The 20,825-nt window shown below is 41.8% G+C and overlaps 1 protein-coding gene across 1 annotated transcript in view; it reads right to left on the bottom strand.

The window, feature by feature from the left end:
* Nucleotides 1-20,825, bottom strand: part of ryr2a (ryanodine receptor 2a (cardiac)) — a 554,599-nt gene that overhangs the window by 67,123 nt on the left and 466,651 nt on the right. The window contains 8 exon segments of the mRNA XM_037691577.1: nt 96-368; nt 3,765-3,851; nt 4,056-4,197; nt 12,172-12,242; nt 14,658-14,951; nt 15,033-15,239; nt 19,733-20,005; nt 20,133-20,348. Of these exon segments, the coding sequence (XP_037547505.1) occupies nt 96-368; nt 3,765-3,851; nt 4,056-4,197; nt 12,172-12,242; nt 14,658-14,951; nt 15,033-15,239; nt 19,733-20,005; nt 20,133-20,348 (1,563 nt within the window).

Raw genomic sequence — 20,825 nt, 5'->3', positions numbered from 1 at the left:
ATATACAGTATATATACTCATATGTACATACACATATACGCACAAGCCCACATTTACATTTAAACTGTGCTCTCTAACACCAGTCGGTATCGTGCCTTGAGACAGTAGTATCCAATGATGCAGAAGAAAGAGATGACGGTGTGCAGAATGGCCAGGATCCGTAACATGGGCTCCATGTATCCACTGCTCTCCTCAAGTACAAATAGGACTGTGACAGGCTTTGTGGGTTTCCCAGTCTCACCTATCACCCCCTTCTTTGTTTCAACTGCTGTTTCTCCGTCCAGCGAATCCCAGTGAACACTGCTGTCTGGTTGTCTGCTCATGTATACGGCCTCACTTTCCTCAACCAGGGATGAGCATGTAGAGACCTGACAGGGACAAATTTAAGCTAATATCATCAGAACAAACAAAAATCAAGGACAGGACATGCTATTTCCCAAATTACGGTAAGATAAATTCATGTGTAGCCTTTAATAAAAGCAAGCATTTTAGAATTATTCATTGGAATATATTTGTGTAAAAATAAAATCTGTGTATAAGGGGTTTCATGAAGTATGATGAGAATTTACAAACAATTTAAATCTACAAAATCAACAGCACTAAACACATTGAATAAATGCTATTCTAAATATACGTATATATATTCTATTCTAATACTTTGTTTTTTTTACTCTGTGGTTTTATTACAGTTCATTACATCTTGTTTCTTAAAAAATATTATCATTGTCGTTTTTTGTTATATTTTGTTAGCTTCATGTTAATTCCTGTTTTATGATGCTCTATCTCTGGAATTGTCCTAATTGTATCTCAGTTTCAATAGTATACTGTATATAGTTCACGTCTTCCCTTTTTTTAATTGTTAGTTCATCTGACAGACAGCAGATGCAAATGATGTACAAAAGGTGGGAGTGAAAACCAGGTATTGAACATTTTTGATGAAACTTGGGTGGATGCAAGTTTTTGAGTCTATAAGGAACTTTTGACCAAAGCAACAGTGGCTGATAGTGGCTTGACAAAGATGACTACACAAGGCTTAATTTGTAAACCCATCAATATCGAAACACAAAAAGCGGGTGGGTCGGCTGGGGTGCGGGGTGGTTGTCTCCCCCATAAAATTTTGAGTAAAATAGATGTGATTTCCTGCATCTTGGTGTATTTTAACATATTGTTAAACATCTACATTTACCTACATTTGTAAACACCCCTCACCCCACTTGACGGTTCTGAGCCGACTCTTTGCTGAATTCACTGTCCGACTCCACATGTGAAACCTCCAGGCACTCACCCCCACTACTCTTTTAGAGGTGGAGGTGTTTTTAAGGGTAGAGGCAGAAATGCTTCACTTGAAGGGGCAGGCGATCATATGTGATATTAAGAAGTTGTGTTGTGGCGTCTGTTGTGTTTAAAATGAGTGTTTATGTAATTATTTTTCAGTTTACTTATACAGTATAAGTTTTATTTGTTCAAGGCAGTCATATTTGTTCATAACTTTATTACTAGTAAGCCTGAGAGTTGCCGGATCCATGCAAACAGTTACCGGAACGCACCCTGTCAAAATAAGAGAGTTCCCAGATCTTGTTCCCAGGTTCTGGCTCAAATTAAGCCCTGCGACTACAAAAAGAAAAAAAAGAAGCTGTGCTTTAGGCAGGAAAGCATTTTTTCCAACTTATCACAAAAAACAACTACTTAAAAATGTTTTGTTTTGTTTTTTATTCAGGCTCGTCATGCTCAAATTAAATACAATATACATATAAACACAAATATTTGCATTATAGCCCTCTGTAAGAGAACTTGCTCTCTGTATGAAAGCATTGAATTCAAAAAGTAGTTAGTTTTTATAAATACGTATATAAATAAAAAACAATAAACCTTTGTTGAGCTTTATTTGCTTTATCACACAAAACAAGATCCTAAAATTTGACCCCTCTTTTTCCATGGCATGGGAAAATGTACTGTTTTAAATATATGCCTTCGTTTGTTATCAAGGCAGGCTGAAAACCATCCAAGACCACTCCATTAGACTGAGGAACCATTTTTTCCCTATTGTGTTGGCCTACCTGCAAAAATTTATAGCTCCTAGACCAGGGGTACCCACACTTTTTCAGCCTATCGCTCCTTTTAAAATGACCAAGTCAAAGTGATCTACCTGCTATAAGCCCCCATTTACACGAGAACAATCTCTGGAAATATTAGTGTTTTTTCAATGTTTATTGAGGGAAATAAACAAAAAATGAGCAGGTTTACTCTAAAATGCTGTAGTTTCCATGTCAGTCAGGTTGCCAGATAAGAAATGATGAACTATAGTATTGTGGCTGTAAAATTATAGTATTTTTACCTACACTGTCATATGTGCTGAGTAAAGATATTCTAAGATGAGGTGTGTGTTGTGCTTGTTGAACATGTGCACATAAAAGGTGGGGGTAAATAAGACATTTTAAATTTATCTGGCAACCCTCAGCTGTATTCATTGCACATGCAGTGTCTGCATGACAGTTAGTCCAAACTGATGAATACACTAATGTCGCTGGATCCTGAATTTTATTAGTTTTGCTCCTACAAGCTGAAAAAGTGTGAGCGGCACAAAAACACTCTGCTCTCTGCCATTTATTATAACTCTTGTTAGTGCAGAAAAACTTTTGACTGCAGCCGCCTGTAGTGCCCATGTGCCACTTCACTTGTGGAGCATTTCACACCTCTGTGGGTTGTTCCCCCAAAAATCTCCACTCTGAAACCTGGATTCAGAAACCTTCAGTTTCAGAGAGAATGAGGATGTTGTCGGTAAATGAACAGACGAATGTTTCACGACGTGTAAACAGAGCCTCAGACTGGCTACCCTGTATTAGAGTTGCATTTGGGTCCAAAAAATCCAACCCGACCCAGCCCCAGCTGGTAGCCATCATTTCAGAACCCCACCCCACCCAACCCGACGAATTAATTAAATTAAATTAAATTCAAAAATACTTTATTAATACCAAAGGGAAATTATTTGTTGTTGTAACTCGTTATCTTCATTTCATTAAGAGATGTTATAGATGCTGATGGCTGTAGGCAGGAAGGATCTCTTGTAAAGGTCCAACAGTAATTACAAGTCAGAACCGGAACCCCCCTCCCTCCAACATTTTTAAATAAGTTTTGACTGCTTATATAGTTATTAACGGTCGGTGGATGCGCAAGGCTAATGGGGCGGAAGATCAGCGCTGAGGGGGTGTTTGTCCTTTCATTGCCGTCCTCATTAAATCCCTGCTTCTACCTGTATTCTGCATTATTCAGACATGGACCCTACCCTGACATGTTGGATATTTTGGGATCTCACCTGTTTGGGTCGTTGGCTGCAAGGGGCAAATAAGGGTGGAGACAGGTGTGGATGCTTCACCTTTCCTACCCACATTTTTGATGTTGTTGGTACCAGGAGTTGAATTGGCGATCTTCCAATCACATGCCCACCTTCTTTAACCTCTGCGCCACCAGGGAGTGGTGGCACAGATTTTAGATATTTTTTTAATACAGTATATTTATTCTCTTAAGCATATTTGAAATGATATAATTAACTGTTGGCATGAGTTTAATAAGGTTACATATGTATGTGACTTTTAGGATGTGTAGCACTTTTAGGAGAGCTTTAAAGTGTATTTTTTGTAACAATAATGGTTCTGCTATTGAAATGGAATGTTGCCAATTACGTTTCATTGTGTTGTTCTTCAGTGCAATGATAATAAAGGTAAACTGAATTGAAGCAATAGTAAGATATCCAGTTTAAAAGTTACCTTATAGAACAGAAGGATAAAGTTGATGGCAAATGCAACAAAAAGTGCCAGCATCCTCATATTGTAGAAGTTTCTGGCAAAGTAATTCTGTAGGGATGACAGGAAGAGGAACTCATGTGATGATAAAACTAAATTTCTTATTGGTTTCCTCACAATTTCTTTACTTCACCTGACACCTAAAAGTCAAAACAGCTCTCCACATTTTTATTATTTTTCAACATGTGAGCTCAGTGGTGTTTGTGATTACAGAAATTCCACACAAAGACTTGAACATAAAAGAAAAATTTTTACCAGCAGTTTCCTCTGGTAGGCGAGGATCTTTTTCAGAAAAGCTGACTCCAGCAGATCAGGTTCATCAGACTTGGAGCTGGGATCTCTTTTTACTTTGGGTTTTAGCTTTTCAGTTTTCAGTTGATTCTCAACACGTTTCTCTCTAAAATGACAAAACAGTTCTCACTTAAAGACAATTCAGTGCTGCCAACATGTAAACTGAACAAAAAATATAAATGCTACACTCTTGTTTTTGCTCTCATTTTTTATGAGCTGAACTCAAAGATGTAAGACATTATCTATGCACACAATAAGCCCTTTTCTCAAATATTGTTCACAAATTTGTATTTGTCTGTTAGTGGTCACTTCTTTGCCAAGATAATCCATCATATCAAGATTCTGATTGGACAGCATGATTATTGCATAAGTGTGCTTTAAGCTGGCCACCATAAAAGACCACTCTAAAATGTGAAGTTTACTTTTACTGAATTGGGAGAGGGCTAGGGGGGTCAGAAAACCAGTCAGTTTCTGGTGTGACCATCATTTGTCTCATGTGGTGCAACACATCATCTTTAAATAGAGTTGATCAATTTGCTGATTGTGGCCTGTGAAATGGTGGTCCACTCCTATTCAATGGTTGTGCAAAGTTGCTGGATATCCATCCATCCATCCATCCATCCATCCATCCATCCATCTATCCATCTATTATCTTCCACTTGGTCCGAAGTCGAGTCGCAGGGGCAGCAGCTTGAGCAGGGAGGACCAGACATATTTTTCCACAGTCATCTCTTCCAGACCTTCTGGGAGAATCTCAAGACATTCCCAGGCCAACCGAGAGACGTAGTACCTCCAGCATGTCCTGGGGCTTCCCTGGGGCTTCCTCCCAGTCGGACATGCCCGAAGCACCTCCCTAGGGAGACGCCCAGGGTGCATCCTTACCAGATGCCTGAACCACCTCAACTGGCTCCTCTTGATGTGGAGGAGCAGCGGTCACTACCCAGAGTTCGTGGCCATAGGTGAGGGTAAGAACATAGACTGACTGGTAAACAGAGAGCTTCGCCTTACAACTAAGCTCCCTCTTCACCACAACGGCTCAGTATAGAGTATGTAATACAGCAGACGTTGCACCAATCCATCTGTCAATCTTATGCTCCATTCTTCCCTGACTCCTGAACAAAATCCCAAGATACTTGAACTCCTCCACTAGAGGCAGAACCTCACCCTCGACCTGAGAGACCAATTCACCCTTTTCCGACAGAGGACCATGGACTCAGATTTGGAGGTGCTGATTCTCATCCCAGCTGCCCCACACTCCACTGTGAACCGCTCCAGTGAGAGCTGAAGATCATGGCATGATGATGCCAACAGGACCACATTATCTGCAAAGAGCAGAGATGGAATCCTGAGGCCACTGAACCGTAATCCCTCCTTCCCCTGGTTGCACCGAGATATTCTGACCATAAAAGTTATGAACAGAATCAGTGACAATGGGCAGCCCTGGCGGAGTCCAACTCCCACTCTGAAGGGGTCCGACTTACTACTGGCAATGCGAACCAAACTCTCACACTGCTTGTATAGGGACCAAAAAGTCTGTAGAAACAGGCCCCCAATCCCATACTCACGGAGCACCCCCCCTACAATGTACCTTGAGGAACACAGTCAAAAGCTTTCTCCAAGTCCACAAAACACATGTAGACTGGATGGGAAAACTCACATGATCCTTCAAGGACCCTAGTGAGGTAAAGAGCTGTTCCAGTGTTCCACGGCCATGATGGAACCCACATTGTTCCTCCAGGATTTGAGGTTCGACCAATGATCAGACTCACATCCCCAGTACCCCCTAATAGGCCTTATCAGGTAGGCTAAGGAGAGTGACGGTCCTGTAATTGGAACATACCCTCTGGTCCACCTTTTTGAAGAGGGGAATCACCACCCCAGTCTGTCAATCCAGTGGCACTGCCCCAGATGTCCACGTGTTGTTACAAAAGCATGTAAACCAGGACAGCTCCACAACATCTAGAGCCTTAAGGAAATCAGGGCAAATCTCATCCACCCCTGGAACCCTACTGCCACAGTGCTTTTTAACCACCTCGGAGACTTCAGCCACGGTTATGGACAGACCAACCCCAAAGTCCCCTGACTCAGCTTCCTTGATGGAAGCTGGTGGGATTGAGAAGGTCTGAAAAGTATTCCTTCCACCTACTGATGACATCAATGGTTGAGGTCAACATCACTTCCTATCTAAGATTATTATCTGATAAGGATAAAATGGCCACGCTCTCCTATAGTTGCAGCTTTGTGCACTCCGCCCATCTTTCGGACGATCGTACATACATATTCGCGTTGTACCTCAGTGCAATTCCAATAAAGTTTATTCTGATTCTGATCACCACACCTTCACTGAACACAGTATTAGTAAAGAGTTGCTTTCCCCTCCTCAGCCACCTGATGATTTGCCAGAATCTTCTCAGAGCCGACAGAGAGTCTCTATCCAGGGCCTCACCAAATTCCTCCCACATCAGAGCTTTTGCCTTAGCAACAACAAAGGCTGCGGACCCTATTGGCCCTCTGGCACTACTCATCTGCTTCTGGAGTCCCACCAACCAACAAGGACCAATAGGACTCGTTCTTCACTTTGACAGCCCTAACCCGGGGGGTCCACCACTGAGTTCGGGGATGGCCACTGTGAGAAGCACCAATAACCTTGTAGCCACAGTTCAAGGCAGCCACCTGAAAAGTTGAGGCATGGAACATGGCCCAGTCAGAATTCAATGTCTCCCACCTAAGCTGGAATGTGATTAAAGATCTCCCAGGGTTTGAGTTGAAGATCTTTCTGACAGACTCTTCAGCCAGGCATTTCGAGCAAACCCTCACTACACATTTGGGTCTACTGGGTCTGTCCGGCATTTTCCCCCGCCATCTGATCCAACTCACTAGCAGATGGTGATCAGTTGACAGCTCAACTCCTCTCTTCACCCAAGTGTCCAAAACAAACGGCCGCAAATTAGATGACACAATTACAAAGTCAATCATCAATCTATGACTTAGGGTGTCCTGGTGCCAAGTGCACTAATGGACATGCTTATGTTTGAACATGGTGTTTGTGATGGATAAACTATGACTAGCACAGAAGTTCAACAACAGAACACCGCTCGAGTTCAGATCAGAGAGACCGTTCCTCCCAGTCATACCCTTCCAGGTCACACTGTCATTACCCACGTGGGAATTGAAGTCCTCCAGCAAAATAAAGGCGTCCCCAGCTGGCACACCTTCCCGCATCCCCACCAAGGACTCCAAGAAGGCTGGATACTCTGAACTATCGTTTGACACATAGACACAAACAACAGTCAGAGCCCATCCCCCCCACCCGAAGGAGCAGGGAAGCCACCCTGTTATCTACCAGGGAAAACTCCAACATACAGGCACCTAGTCGGGGGGCTACAAGTAGACACCAACTCGGCACCTCTTACCATGGGCAACCCCAGAGTGGAATAAAGTCCAGCCCTTCTCAAGGAGATTGGTTCCAGAGCCCATGCTGTGCATTGAGGTAAGCCCAACTATATCTAGTCGGTACCTTTCAACTTCACACACAAGCTCAGGCTCCTTCCCCACCAGAGAGGTCACATTCCATGTCCCAAGAGCCAGCTTTAGTAAGCCAGGGTCAGAGTGCTAAGGCCTTTGACCACTGCCCATGGAGTCATGCACCTTACTCATATGGCCTCTCCTGCAGGTGGTGGGCAAACAGGAAGGTAAACCCATGTTACTCGTATGGGCTGAGCCCGACTGGGCCCCAGTGGTAGAGAGCCAGTAACCAGGCACTCACCAACAAGCCCCTTCCTGAGGCCAGGCTCCAAGGTGAGGCACCAGTAATCTACATCTGGGCAAGGGACTTTGAACTCCTTATTTTTTATTGTCCATAAGAGTCTTCTGAACCGCTCTTTGTCTTGCCTATCATCTAGGACCAATATGCCTTTGGAGACCCTACCAGTGGCAATTACAATTGCCCCCGACAGCATAGTTCATAGGATCAGGCACACAAACAGGCACACAAACTCCTCTACCACAATAAAATGGTGCTAGATATTGAAATTAATTCAATTTAAAAATACTTTATTAATCCCAAAGGTAAATTAAATGTGGTTGTAGCTCATCATTCTTATTTCATTAAAGATTTGTTATAGATGCTGATGGCTATGGGCAGGAAGTATCTCTTGTAGCATCTGTATTACAGCAGATCTGAAACTGGTTGCAGATGTTGATCCGTCTACTTAGACTTGACGGGTTTCTTGGTCTTCTTGGGCAGCAAGACCACATGGATGTTGGGCAGAACTCCTCCCTGAGAGATGGTAACTCCTCCTAGCAGCTTGTTGAGATCCTTGTCATTGCAGACAGCCAGCTGCAGGTGTCAGGGAATTATCCCGGTCCTCCCCCTCTCACAAGCTTTGCCTCCCTCCAGCTCCAGGATCTTGGAGGTCAGGTACTCAAGCACCGCCACTAGGTAGACAGGACTGCATCCATGGTGCCTTACTTAGCCAGCATACATCATTATCTAAAAGCAAGTCCTGATGCTCAGCAGACATATCGGCTGTCTGCCTGCAAAACAGCCTGTGCTGGAGGCTGGATATTGATCTGATAAAGTTGATAATGCACATCACTGTGTTCATGGTGTTTTTCAACTCACTGCTCTCAGGCGCACAGAACACTGATGAATGAGGCAATTGAGTGATTTCATCCATGGTGTCACAGCTGACAGCCACGCTGACAGCCCATTCACTTTGCCCCTATTGACGGCGCACCGTAGGTCATGAGCATGATCACATGGTCCAAATCCAGTCCACTGTCTTAAAAAAATTAACTACTTTTGGAAAAAAATATTGCAGCGGTGGTATGTCCTTCCAAGCGTATTAGGCTCAATAGGTCCTCTCTGAAGCAATCACCATTAAAAAAATGAAAACATAAATGAAGTTGATCTGTTTCGGACATGTTGGTGGATTCATCAACAGCCAGAGTCACCAGAGTCACGTTAGTTTTCCTTAGCCAGGTCAAAAGAGTTTCATAAACTTCTGAGGCCAGAATGTCCATCCTTCTTCCAGCTGATATGTTCAACATAAGTATGGACTTTACACTTGCTAGCACTTACTCTTTTCCATGATTGTCAGTGACCACTTCATCTAATGCAACTAAGAAACACTCTTTTACCATCTCGGAATTGGTGAAAGACTGCTTCTTTTTGCCGAGGATCCACACCACACAGAGAAGTTGTGATTGTCCTCTGTTGACTTGAGCAGGATCTGCTAAAAACAGACCAGTTACGCTCAGAGTTTTCTTTGACATAATTTTTTTGCAGACGAACGTTCAAACCAGGTGTAAAAGTCTGGTCGAAGCCAGTGATTGGTTAGAAAATGCTGAATTTACGACTTTCAATGTCAACTTTTCTTTTTTCAGCTTTGTGGATGAAATTATACTGCCATATTTTCTAACTACTCTCGTTAGCAAGAACTACAAGCTACAAACATGGTACCAGTCAGAGGGTCTGTGTTTGTCAGGAATATTCAGTGATGATTGGCTGCTCCAACTGACTGCCCAGGATCATAGATTTTCTATAAAAAAAATATGGCATTTATGATGAAAATATTTCTTATTCCAAATTTTGTTGTTATTCAGCTGTTTTTTTTCTTGTTTTAAATCTATTTTTATACTAAATTAAGTCATTGGCAGGTAGACTGAATTGTATGACCCTGTATAGTTCATTCTATATAAAAGGATTGCCTCTTTTCATTTCTAAAGGTCTCTTTCATGTTTTTTTCCGTATATACTGTATATATATATATATATATATATATATATATATACATATATGTATGTATATACTGATATATATCAGTATATGTGGTTGTAGCTCATCATTCTTATTTCATTAAAGATTTGTTATAGATGCTGATGGCTATGGGCAAGAAGTATCTCTTGTAGCATCTGTATTACAGTAGATCTGAAACTGGTTGCAGATGTTGATCCGTTTACTTAGACTTGACGGTATCTTGTATATACTGATACTGATACTAAGTGCCCACTGTATATTTTTTGATTAACTCATTGGCAGGCCGGACTGAAGTCACTCGCAGTTGGATAGACCTGCCCTACAGATTCAGATTAGCTATGTAGAGAAGTAGTAGAGTGCTGTATGAATGTGTGTGTGTGGAGGTAAATGAGGGCACAGATTGTGTTGTAAAACACTTGAGTATCTCGACTAGATGGAAAGGCTGTATATAAGAGCAGTGCATTTGTGCAATAATCATGCTGTCTAATCAGCATCTTGATATGCCACACCTGTGAGAGTCAGAATCGGAGAGTCAGAGATTCTTTATTGTCATTCGCACCACATGTGGTACATGTGGTGGAGCGAAATTATGTACACAGGGTCCCAGTTACATCCAACAATAAAAAGTATAAGAAAAACAGTAATAAGATATAAGATATGAACTAAGAAAAACATTAACTAAATATCCACTAAGCACTAATCGCATATAAACATTACGTCGAACATCAGCACGAACATGAACATGAGTCTCTGTAAGCAGATGAGCACGCATGAACATATCAACATGAAACAGATCAGAAGCAACATGATGTGATTTTTTTTCACAGTGATTATTCTGGTTAGAGATTCATGAGTCTAACAGCCTCAGGGTAAAAGCTGTTCCTCAGTCTAGGGGTTCTACACTTAATGCTCCTCAACCTCCTTCCTGATGGGAGCGGGGCAAAAAGTGTGTGCTGGGTGAGTGGGGTCCTTCATGATGCAGGTGGCTCTCTTCCTGCATCTGGAGGTGTAGATGTCTGTGATGGTGGGGAGGCTGACTCCAACAGTTTCCACCACTCTCTGCAAAGCTTTTCTTTCTGCAGCTGTGCAGCCTCACACGTGCAGCCACACATTGATGCTGGAGCACAGGATGCTCTCCACTGCACACCTGTAGAAGGAGGTGAGGACTGAGCTTCCCAGACCAGCTCGTCTCAGCCACCTGAGGAAGTAGAGTCTCTGATGAGCTTTCTTTATCAGGCTGGTGGTGTTGTTGCTCCAGCTGAGGTTGTCATTCATGTGTATACCCAAGTACTTGTAGCTGGAGACCACTTCCACTGCAGATCCTCTTTTGTTCAGGGGGGTGTAGGTGTTTTTGTTCCTTCTGAAGTCCACAATCATCTCCTTTGTCTTCTTCAAATTGATATGAAGGTTATTATCTTTGCACCAGCTCTCCAGGTGTTCCACCTCCTGCCTGTAGCTGGACTCATCATTGTTTGTGATGCATCCCACCACCGCTGTCATCTGCAAACTTTACAATGTGACAGCCTGGATGGGTAGCTGCACAATCATACATGAACAGAGTGAACAGGAGGGGGCTCAACACACATCCCTGAGGAGATCCAGTGCTGAGGGTTATGGTGGAGGAGGAGAAGTTGTGGATCCTCACTGACTGTGGTCTGTTTGGTAAGAAGTCTAGTACCCAGTTGCAAATGGAGGGGCGAAGTCCTAGTGTGAATAGTTTGTCCCTCAGGGTTTGGGGGATCATGGTGTTGAAGGCAGATGTGAAGTCCATAAAGAACATACGGACGTAAGAGTCTTTCTGCTCCAGGTGGTTGAGAACAGTGTGGACCACAGAGGAGATGGCATCCTCTGTTGATCGGGTCTCACGGTATGCATACAGATGAGGGTCCTCGTTGATGTTGATGGTTGTTTTGATGTGGGTCATGAGCAGTTTATTTGAAGCATTCAGCGACTATCAGGATGAGGGTCACTGGCCGATAGTCATTCAGAGTCATAGTCATTCATTCAGATAGTCATTAAAACTGTGAGGTGGACAGATTAATTTAGCAAAAGAGAAGTGCCCACTAACACAGATTTACACAAATTTCTGAATAATATTTGAGAGAAGAGGCCTATTTTGTACATGGAAAAATCTTAGATATTTGAGTTCAGCTTATAAAAAATGGGAGCACAAACAAGACTGTTGCATTTATGTTTTTGTTCAGCATAAGCATAAATTCACTTTTTACTCTGATCATTTTTATTTTCAAAGTCCCATTTAAGTTTTGCTTCTTGTTAAAAACTCTAAAGATGTACAATATGTAAAAAATGTGGACATACTTGGATGATTTCTCAGTTTCAGATTCAGCTTCTGGAACTTCTTCCTTCTCTTCACAAGAAGAACTTTTTGGCTGAGACAATAAATTCAGTTAGGACAGGCAACACATTTGAGGATGACTGTGTTTATTATTAGCTTTGTGTCACAAATAACTTTAAAAAAACATTTAAGATTTATTTAGACAAATATGATTCCAATAAATAAATTAAAAAATGCAACCACTGATTATAGCAATCTGTCTGTCCATTCGTCCATCTATCCACATTTCTAAACACTCATCTATTCATCCATCCATCCATTCATCATCCTTCTAGTGACTTCTGGCATTATCCTGGGGTTTCCCTGTTAGTGTGATGTGTCTAAAAAATGTTAAGAGGGTGGCGTTCAGTAGACAGTGACTCCATTTGATATGTAAGAGCAGCTGTACTCTGAACTCCCTACAGATTTTGAATTTGTTTAGGGCTGAGGCTAACAACCCTGGAGGCAGTATTGTAGTACTCAAGACTGGTCTTGATACATGTCTCAAGACCACTTTTTGATGGTCTTGGTATTGTCTCGGACTTGACCGCATTTGGTCTCAGTCTTGTCTCAGTCTCGGACATTGAGGACTCGGGATCTTATTTCAAGACCAGTCAAGACCACAACTGTGGAAATATTACTAAATTGCCAGAATATTGTCCAGTTTATTTGTTAACATCTTCGTTTTTATTGGATGCAAAATGTACTGATTCAAATCCAAGTGATAACGTGACTCATTGATAAATACATGTTTTTGTTACAGCTGTCACGCCCACCCCCTTTCACTCGCACGTGGTTCTGTACCAAGAGAACAATACAGACAACAGAATGTAATGTCGCAACCAGGAGTGAAAATAAGCCGGTACGGATAATCTGTGAAAAGATTGAGCTCCAAGACTTGAGGTCTTGGTCTCGACTTGGTCTCACCCTCCCTCGATCTTGGTCTCGACTTGGTCTCAGACCCCAAAAGTCTTGGTCTTGTCTTGGTCTCGGTACACTCTGGTTTTGGTCTTGACTTGGTCTCAGGTTAGGTGGTCTTGACTACAACACTACCTGGAGGATGCTCATTCTTACCGTCTTGATTTATATGTCCTGGCCTTTGGTGTGGGTTGGACTGTAGATGAACCTAGACGTCCTTTAAATTAAGCTCCTTCTTTACCACAACAAACCAAAGCAGCAGCACCATTACTGCAGACAACATTCTAGTGTGTTGGCCCATCTCTTGCTTTATTCAATTCAATTCAATTCAAAAATACTTTATTAATCCCAGAGGGAAATTATTTGTTGTTGTAGCTTGTTACCCTCATTTCATTAAGAGATGTTATAGATACTGATGGCTGTAGGCAGGAAGGATCTCTTGTAAAGGTTCATTCCACAGTGGATCCTAAGAAACTGGCTGCAGATGCCGTCCGATCCGTCCACCCAGACTCGGCTGGCCTCTCGGTTCCCTCGGGCTGTAGGACCACCCGAATGCCGGGCAGAACTCCTCCCAGAGCGATGGCCACTCCTCCCAGCAGCTGCTGAGCTCCTTGTTGCTGCGGACAGCTGGCTGTAGGTGCCGAGGGACGATCCTGTCCTTCTGCTGTCATGAGCCGTGTTTCCTGCTAGTTCCAGGATCTCAGTGGTCAGGCACTCGAGCACAGCTGGCAGGTAGATGAGAATGCGTCCACATACCATCCTTTCAACTCATTTGAGATTTGGGGCTGTAGTTGAGATATTATTTGAGCTTTTGAGATGTTAATCAGCTGCTGTTGGTTGTAGAAAACTGCCTTGTTGCCATGGTTACGCATCATAACAAATGTCCAAAACTAAAAACGTTTCAGTAAAAATCCTTCCAGCTGCACAGCATCTGACACCAGAGGAAACAATCGTCCAAAAAATGTGTTTTACATCGAGAAAAAGAGGAATTAAAGTTTCCGAAAGCAAATCTCAGAATGAAAGTAACAGAGCTGTTCCAACATGCAGCCACCTTGAGCGGCGCAATTGTAGAACTATCCTGCCCTCTTTGTAAACAAGACTTTGTAAACATTTTAAATCTTAAAGCAGAGACTCACCCCCAACTTGTAGGAAGCATTACATTATTTTCTAATTAAAAACCATGGCCTCAGACTGAGAAGATGAGTGAAAGTCTGAATGGTGGTTTGTTTCTAAAGTGGCCCTGTAATGAACCCTGCCTCTCCCACAATCACTGTTGAAGGGAGGCGAAGGCTCCCTCACAACCCAGAAAGGAAAACTGGGTAAAGGAAAATAGATGTATGGATGGATCCAGATGTCTTATTTGGAAATCTCAAATTAATCTATTTATTTTTTGATCAATGACTAATTTTTGCATGAATAGAAGATAAAGAAGAAACAGTCTAAAAAGCCCGCACAAGTTTGAACATGCACTTTCACAATGCATTAGACGACAAAAACAGAAGTGTACAACAAGGAAACCAATGTTTTAAATGAATAAGAGTTAATAACTCACCTGGTGCCTGGCTCTGAGTTCAGACTGGGGTCCAGTAGGTGGGACTGGAGAGCTGAGGAGCTCTGTGAGACTGGCATTGGGGTTATGAGGAGTGATTTTGTACTGCCCGCCCTCTCTTCTTAAGTCTAGACCAAAAATGTCAGACAGTAACTCAGTCTCACTAGTACTGACTGCAAGGTCAGCAAGGTCTTCTTTTGTGGAACTGCGGTCAGACAATCTCCTGTTTCGTTCTTCCCCTTCACCCCGTACCTCATCTTGGGTGGGGTCAGGCATGTTGGCCAACAGCTCTGACACCTAGGGTTAGAGATAATTTAGTCATTAAGGAATAACTCTTATTAATTCCAAATTGATCATTTACTAACTATTTTTGATCACCTTAATGGTCTTGGCCCCCTCGATCAAACTTCCTCCCAAGAAAGTGTTGTAAAAGATCCTGCAAAATCCTCGAACCACACTGAAGGCTACATGGAGGAGACCCAAGAGTACAGACCAATAAAAGGAGACCAGAGTGGTCACCATGTCTTTCACCGTCATGTTCTTAATCTTCTTCATTTGTTTCTTTAGGCTCTTCGTGGACAGCACCTGAAAGAAAATAAGTTATAGCTGAACTGTCAGTTCAATAAGTCAATAAATTGACTGTTTCTCACCATACATGCTGTAGGTCATCTCGTTCTGCCCACATTCAGTTGAATTGCCATTATTTAGCTCATCATCTACAGTGTTAGTAAGGAACAAGTGCATTCTTATTTAGTTCTAAGCTTTTAGGTGTGAGGACCCAATGAAAAATCACAACAAAAATGTGTTTCTTCTCACATCTCTTTGAACCAAGCTGTAGCTGTTGACAGATTGCATCCAATTTGACTCTAGAATACTTTGATACATAGAGGAGTTCATGGTCACTTCTTATGAATGTAAGGTTCCCAGGGCATGCGGTCAAATCATAACTCAGCCACCACTGCACTTGACCGTTACTATAAGGTTCAGAGGACCTGACTTAACTTTGTTAGATTTTTCTACCTGGATTATTGAGCATGCACCAGGAAGTTACTACAGTGCTACTGTTACAGGTCTCTCTTGTAAATGAGTCCTGGAGGCTCAGTAAAACTAACTTGTATAAATAAAGGTTGAATGAATAAACTGTTTGTACAGATATGCTTTGTTCCATCCATCCATCCATTATCTTTACCCGCTTATTCCATTTTGGGTCATGGGGATCGCTGGTGCCCCATGTCCAGCAATCACTGTGCGAGGGGCGGGGTACACCCTGGACAGGTCGCAAGTCCATCACAGGGCCACATAGAGACAAACGAGACAAACAACCATTCACTCTCTCACTCACACCTAGGGACAATTTAGAGTTACCAATCAGCCTAACATGCATGTTTTTGGTCTGTGGGAGGAAACCGGAGCACCCGGAGAAAACCCACGCATGCACGGAGAGAACATGCAAACTCCACCCAGGAGGCCCCTGGACTGGGGTTTGAACCAAGGACCTACTCGCTGAGAGGCAGCAGCTCTACCAGTTGCGCCATCGTGCTGCCTCAGATATGCTTTGTTGATTTTCTCTAATGCTGTGCATTATGGCCAAACATTTCTTAGTCTTGTCTATAAAAAAGGATATTGTTCCATAGAGTTCAATTTTTGTCTCATCAGATTAGAGAATTTTGTTTCTCATAATCTGAGAGTCTTCGGGTGCCTTCTGGCAAACTCCACATGGGCTGCCATGTGCATTTTATTAAGTGGCTTGAATGAGTGGCTTTCGTCTGGCCATTCATGTAAAAATCAAAAATTCAAACCAGCACTTTTGGATACAAAACTAGCTTGTTGCCAGGCCAGGTGATAATTTGGCCACTTTCAACAAACTATAGTGTGCCTAAAAAAATCATTCATGCCTTTGGATGTTTTATGCTGTCATAAATCAGTCAGGGTCATTAAGTATTGGCCTTCTTTACAAAATATTTTTAAAATAACTTCTTTAACGTCAAAATAAACTTCAATTTCTACAGAGCAATACCAAAACAATAAAAAAATAAAAAATGTTATTATTATGATATTTCACTGAGATATAACTCTTGGAATAATGTAGGGGCGCACTTGAGTCATGTTAAACCACAATATCAATGTGTCTAGACGTGCTCACTGATTATGCATAAAAAAATCTGGTTCCGATCGGACGATGTATCACTGAGATTTAACTGTTGGAATAATGTAGGGGGCGCACTTGAGTCAAATGTTAAAGAACAATAACAATGTGTCTATAAGTGTTCACTGATCACGCACAATAAAACTGGTACATATTGGATGAAATTTCAGTGAGATATAACTGTTGGAATAATCCAGGGGGCGCACTGGAGTCAAAAGTTAAAAAAAACAATACCATTGTGTCTAGAAGTGTTCACTAATGATGCACCCAAAATCTGATTCAGATCAAAAGATATATCACTGAGATATAACAGTTTGAATAATCTAGGAGGCGCACTTGAGTCAAATGTTAAACAACAACACCAATGTGTCTAGAAATGCTCACAGATGATGCACCAAAAATCTGGTATGGATAGGATGATGTATCATTGAGATATAAGTGTTGGAATAATCTAGGGGGCACACTAGAGTCATATGTTAAACCACAACATCAATGTGTCTAAAAGTCCTCACTGATGACACACAATAAATGTGGTGCAGATCGACTGTTGTATCACTGAGCTATAACTATAGGAATAATGTAGGTGGCGCTGTGGAGGCTATTGGCCAGTTATCATGGATACCTGTTCAAGGGACGGATAATGATCGATCATAGTGATTTTGGTGCATCTCTGCTGAAATCTGTGCAAATTAGAGCCAAACGTATTGCAACAGCATCACTTCTTAATTCGCCATGCTGCCACGCCCACATCCTCAATCAAAAACGATTTGCGCTTTAAATCGAGTCAGACCATATTATCTGTCTTCTAACACAGGATCATCCTGATTAGGTCAATGGTGTCAAAGAGGGAGCATTCCAAGTAAAAAAAGAGACTTTCTGTTCCGAGGGGGCAGGGCTTTGATGATGTCAAAATATGACCACAGTGGATCGTCAGGCATCCAACTGGGATGAGTCATGCCAAGATTCGTGCATTTCAGTCTATCAATGTGAAAATTTGTGATTTGAAATGCATCGCTTGAAGTGAAACTTTGAGGCCTGGCCACACCCCTTTAATATATATGAAAATGCAAGCTTTAGATAACTTTTACTCTCCAAAATGTCTTAAAGGCATATCAACCAAGTTTGAAGGCAATCACTGAAAATCCCTAGGAGGAGTTCTTTAAAATTCGCCATTAGAAATGCCCCAAAATGACCCTTTGACCCAAAATGCCTGACTTCCTGTTGTTTTTGGACCAGGGCTCCAAGAGACATTTTCATAGGTCCTGAGAAGATACAGATGTTCACTGAGTTTCAGAATTATCGGTCAAAAAATGGCTTGGGGCTGAGGTTTTAAAATATTCTAGGGGGCGCTGTGGAGGCTATTGGCCACTTATCATGACTTCCTGTTCAAAGGGTGGATAATGATCGATCCTACTGATTTTTGTGCAACTTGGTTCAAAACTGTGGAATTTAGAGCCAAACGTATGGCGACAGTGTTGTGTCTTACTTCGCCACGCCGCGCCGCCCACATGCTCCACCCAAAACTGTCAGTGTTGGAAAGCAAGTTACACCAACATGTCTTCGGTCACTGAACAAACTATCATGCTGATCAGGTGACAGGGGTCAGATAGGGATGGTTCAACGTAAAACTGTATACTTCCTGTTGTCAGGGGGTGTGGCTTAAGTGATGTCATGATTGACCATTCAGTCTTGCAGTTGACCGGATGTGGATCCGGTCAACTGCAGACAGTTGTCTCAGACAGTTTTCTTGTAGGAGCTATTAGAGTTTCGTTTTTCATGGCGAGATGACAAACTTTGTGGTCTGGTCCCGCCCCTTCAGCATGCTCTGAAATGAACCATTTAGATAACTTTGCGTCCTCCATGCCTTTTGACCGAAATGGCCAAGTTTGAAACCAGTTGAGCGAAATCCCTAGAAGGAGTTTGTTCAAATGCGGAGGCTGTAAACCGCCAAAAAGGTGTGAAAATTGGGCCGGCATTCCAAAATGTCCGCCTTCCTGTTTATCGCACAACGTTGGTGCCAGAGGGTTTTCTGTGCATCTTGGGGAATTAAACAAGCGTACCAAATTTCATGTTTCTCCGACAAACTAAGGTTAATGCGGAGGGTATTTTGAAAATTTCTAGGTGGTGCTCTTGAGCTGTTTCTGTTGCGATTTTTGCCACGCCCTTAAAATACTTAAATTTTCACCAGTCCTGATGCGTCTGCCAAATTTGGTGACGTTTGGGATATGTTAAGGCCCCAAAAATGCCAATTCATTTGGCTGAAAAAAATTGCAGCTTGGTCCTGAACTGAGCGATTACAATAGGCCTTCGCAGTGCTTAGCTGCTCGGGCCTAATAATGTGGTTGCATAAAAATTCACCCTTTTTATTTAAAAGTACAAATCAAGGGATGGAAGATAACATGGAACAAAAGCATTTCTGAATAGTGACATCACCAAGACACATGAGACCACTCATTAGGAGTTACAAGCTTCAACAGGGGAGATGGCAGTGACTGATAACACAACCACTGTTACCCTGATGTTTTACCAGTCTAAGCTTTATGGGAGAGTGGTGAAGAGAAAGCCACTGCTGAAGAAAACAGATTAAATCCTGAATACTTTATCAAATTAATCAGGATTTTGTGTGTTTGCTTTTAAAATTTAATGCAAGCTTTTAAACATAATTATTTATGACACCAATAAAAGCATAAGGTGCATTCTTTTTTTAAGAAAATGTACGTTATTTTCAAGCCTTTGAAATGGAGACTATAAAAATGTTAACACAATCTTGAAAATTTCCTCGTGTCTCATTTTGCCTGCACTGATCACATTTACCTTTTTATTTTATATGAACCTCAGAAAAGGATCAAATACGATTTTTTCAAATATATTGTGCCAGTCCTTGAAATAGTTTTAACTGCACACAGAACTTCATAACAGAGAGTACTCTCACCTTTATGAGTAGCATGGTGTTATAATGAAAAGCAAGCAGTGCCATGCGGACTGTAGTGAGAGAGAAGAAGCCCATCTCAGGGGTTTCCTCATCAGGTCTTTCCTGCTCATTTTCCTCCTTAATGGCCGAGCGTTCGCCAGCATCAGACATCTGAGCTGCCAGCTGCATTTCAAAAATAGTGTCCTCGCAGAAATTCACAAAGAGCTCCATCTTCTCTTTTTCCCCACCTTCATTCACCACATCAAAGATGAATTGGCGTTTGGATTCTTTGACCTGAGAAGAAAATGAAAATTGCAATCCAGAATTTGTTTTTTTTTCTTCTGTAATATAAACTATCACTAAACTGAATATTTTTCCCTAAAATGTTTTTTTTGTGTTGAATATACTGTACAAACTTTACCTGAGGTTTCTCCCACTGTGTCCGGCTGGACTCACTAATCTCAAAGTACACTCTTTCAATGCGCTTAGCACTACCCATGATCTCAATACGACCCAGGTAAGGTTGGAAGTAATTGAGGACGCTGTCCGCCAGCTCCAGGAAGGTCTGCAGCCGTGTGTCGTGAGGCATGTGCTCCGACAAGTTGGTCAGCAAAACTGCCACATTGAAGCCAATGTCCTTTAAGAACACAATAAGACATATTTCAATTTCAGCAAATTTTTGGTATATGTCTCATACATTTTGAAGTAACTTTAAAGAATTAGTAAATTAGAAGCTAACCAAATTTAAGAACTAGGGCAGCTGTATAATTTGTGAATCATTTGTAAAAATGTACAAATAATTATATATTTATCAAAATTTACAAATTATACCTTTTTTTCTTTAAACCAATGTGATGAACATTTTAAATTAATGTAATTATCTAGAGTTACATTTAGGACCTGCCTCACACTGGATGATGACCTTTGTAGTGAACTAAGCCTCAGGTCAGGTTCCTGACCCTGAGGGCCTTCCTGGGACAAGAACTGTTATTTCATTGATTTGAGTCCAGAAACACAAATTAAGTTCATCCAGAGACTTTTTAAGTGTGTCCTGCACTGATCAATTGAAAGAACACTCTCTTTTTTATTATCATTACTATTTTACAATGTCTTG

Source organism: Nematolebias whitei, chromosome 17, assembly GCF_014905685.2.
Source record: "Nematolebias whitei isolate Nwh7 chromosome 17, NemWhi1, whole genome shotgun sequence".
Classification (NCBI taxonomy): domain Eukaryota; kingdom Metazoa; phylum Chordata; class Actinopteri; order Cyprinodontiformes; family Rivulidae; genus Nematolebias; species Nematolebias whitei.
The sequence above is the reverse complement of the archived record's forward strand: the minus strand, read 5'-3'. Positions and strand labels throughout refer to the sequence as shown.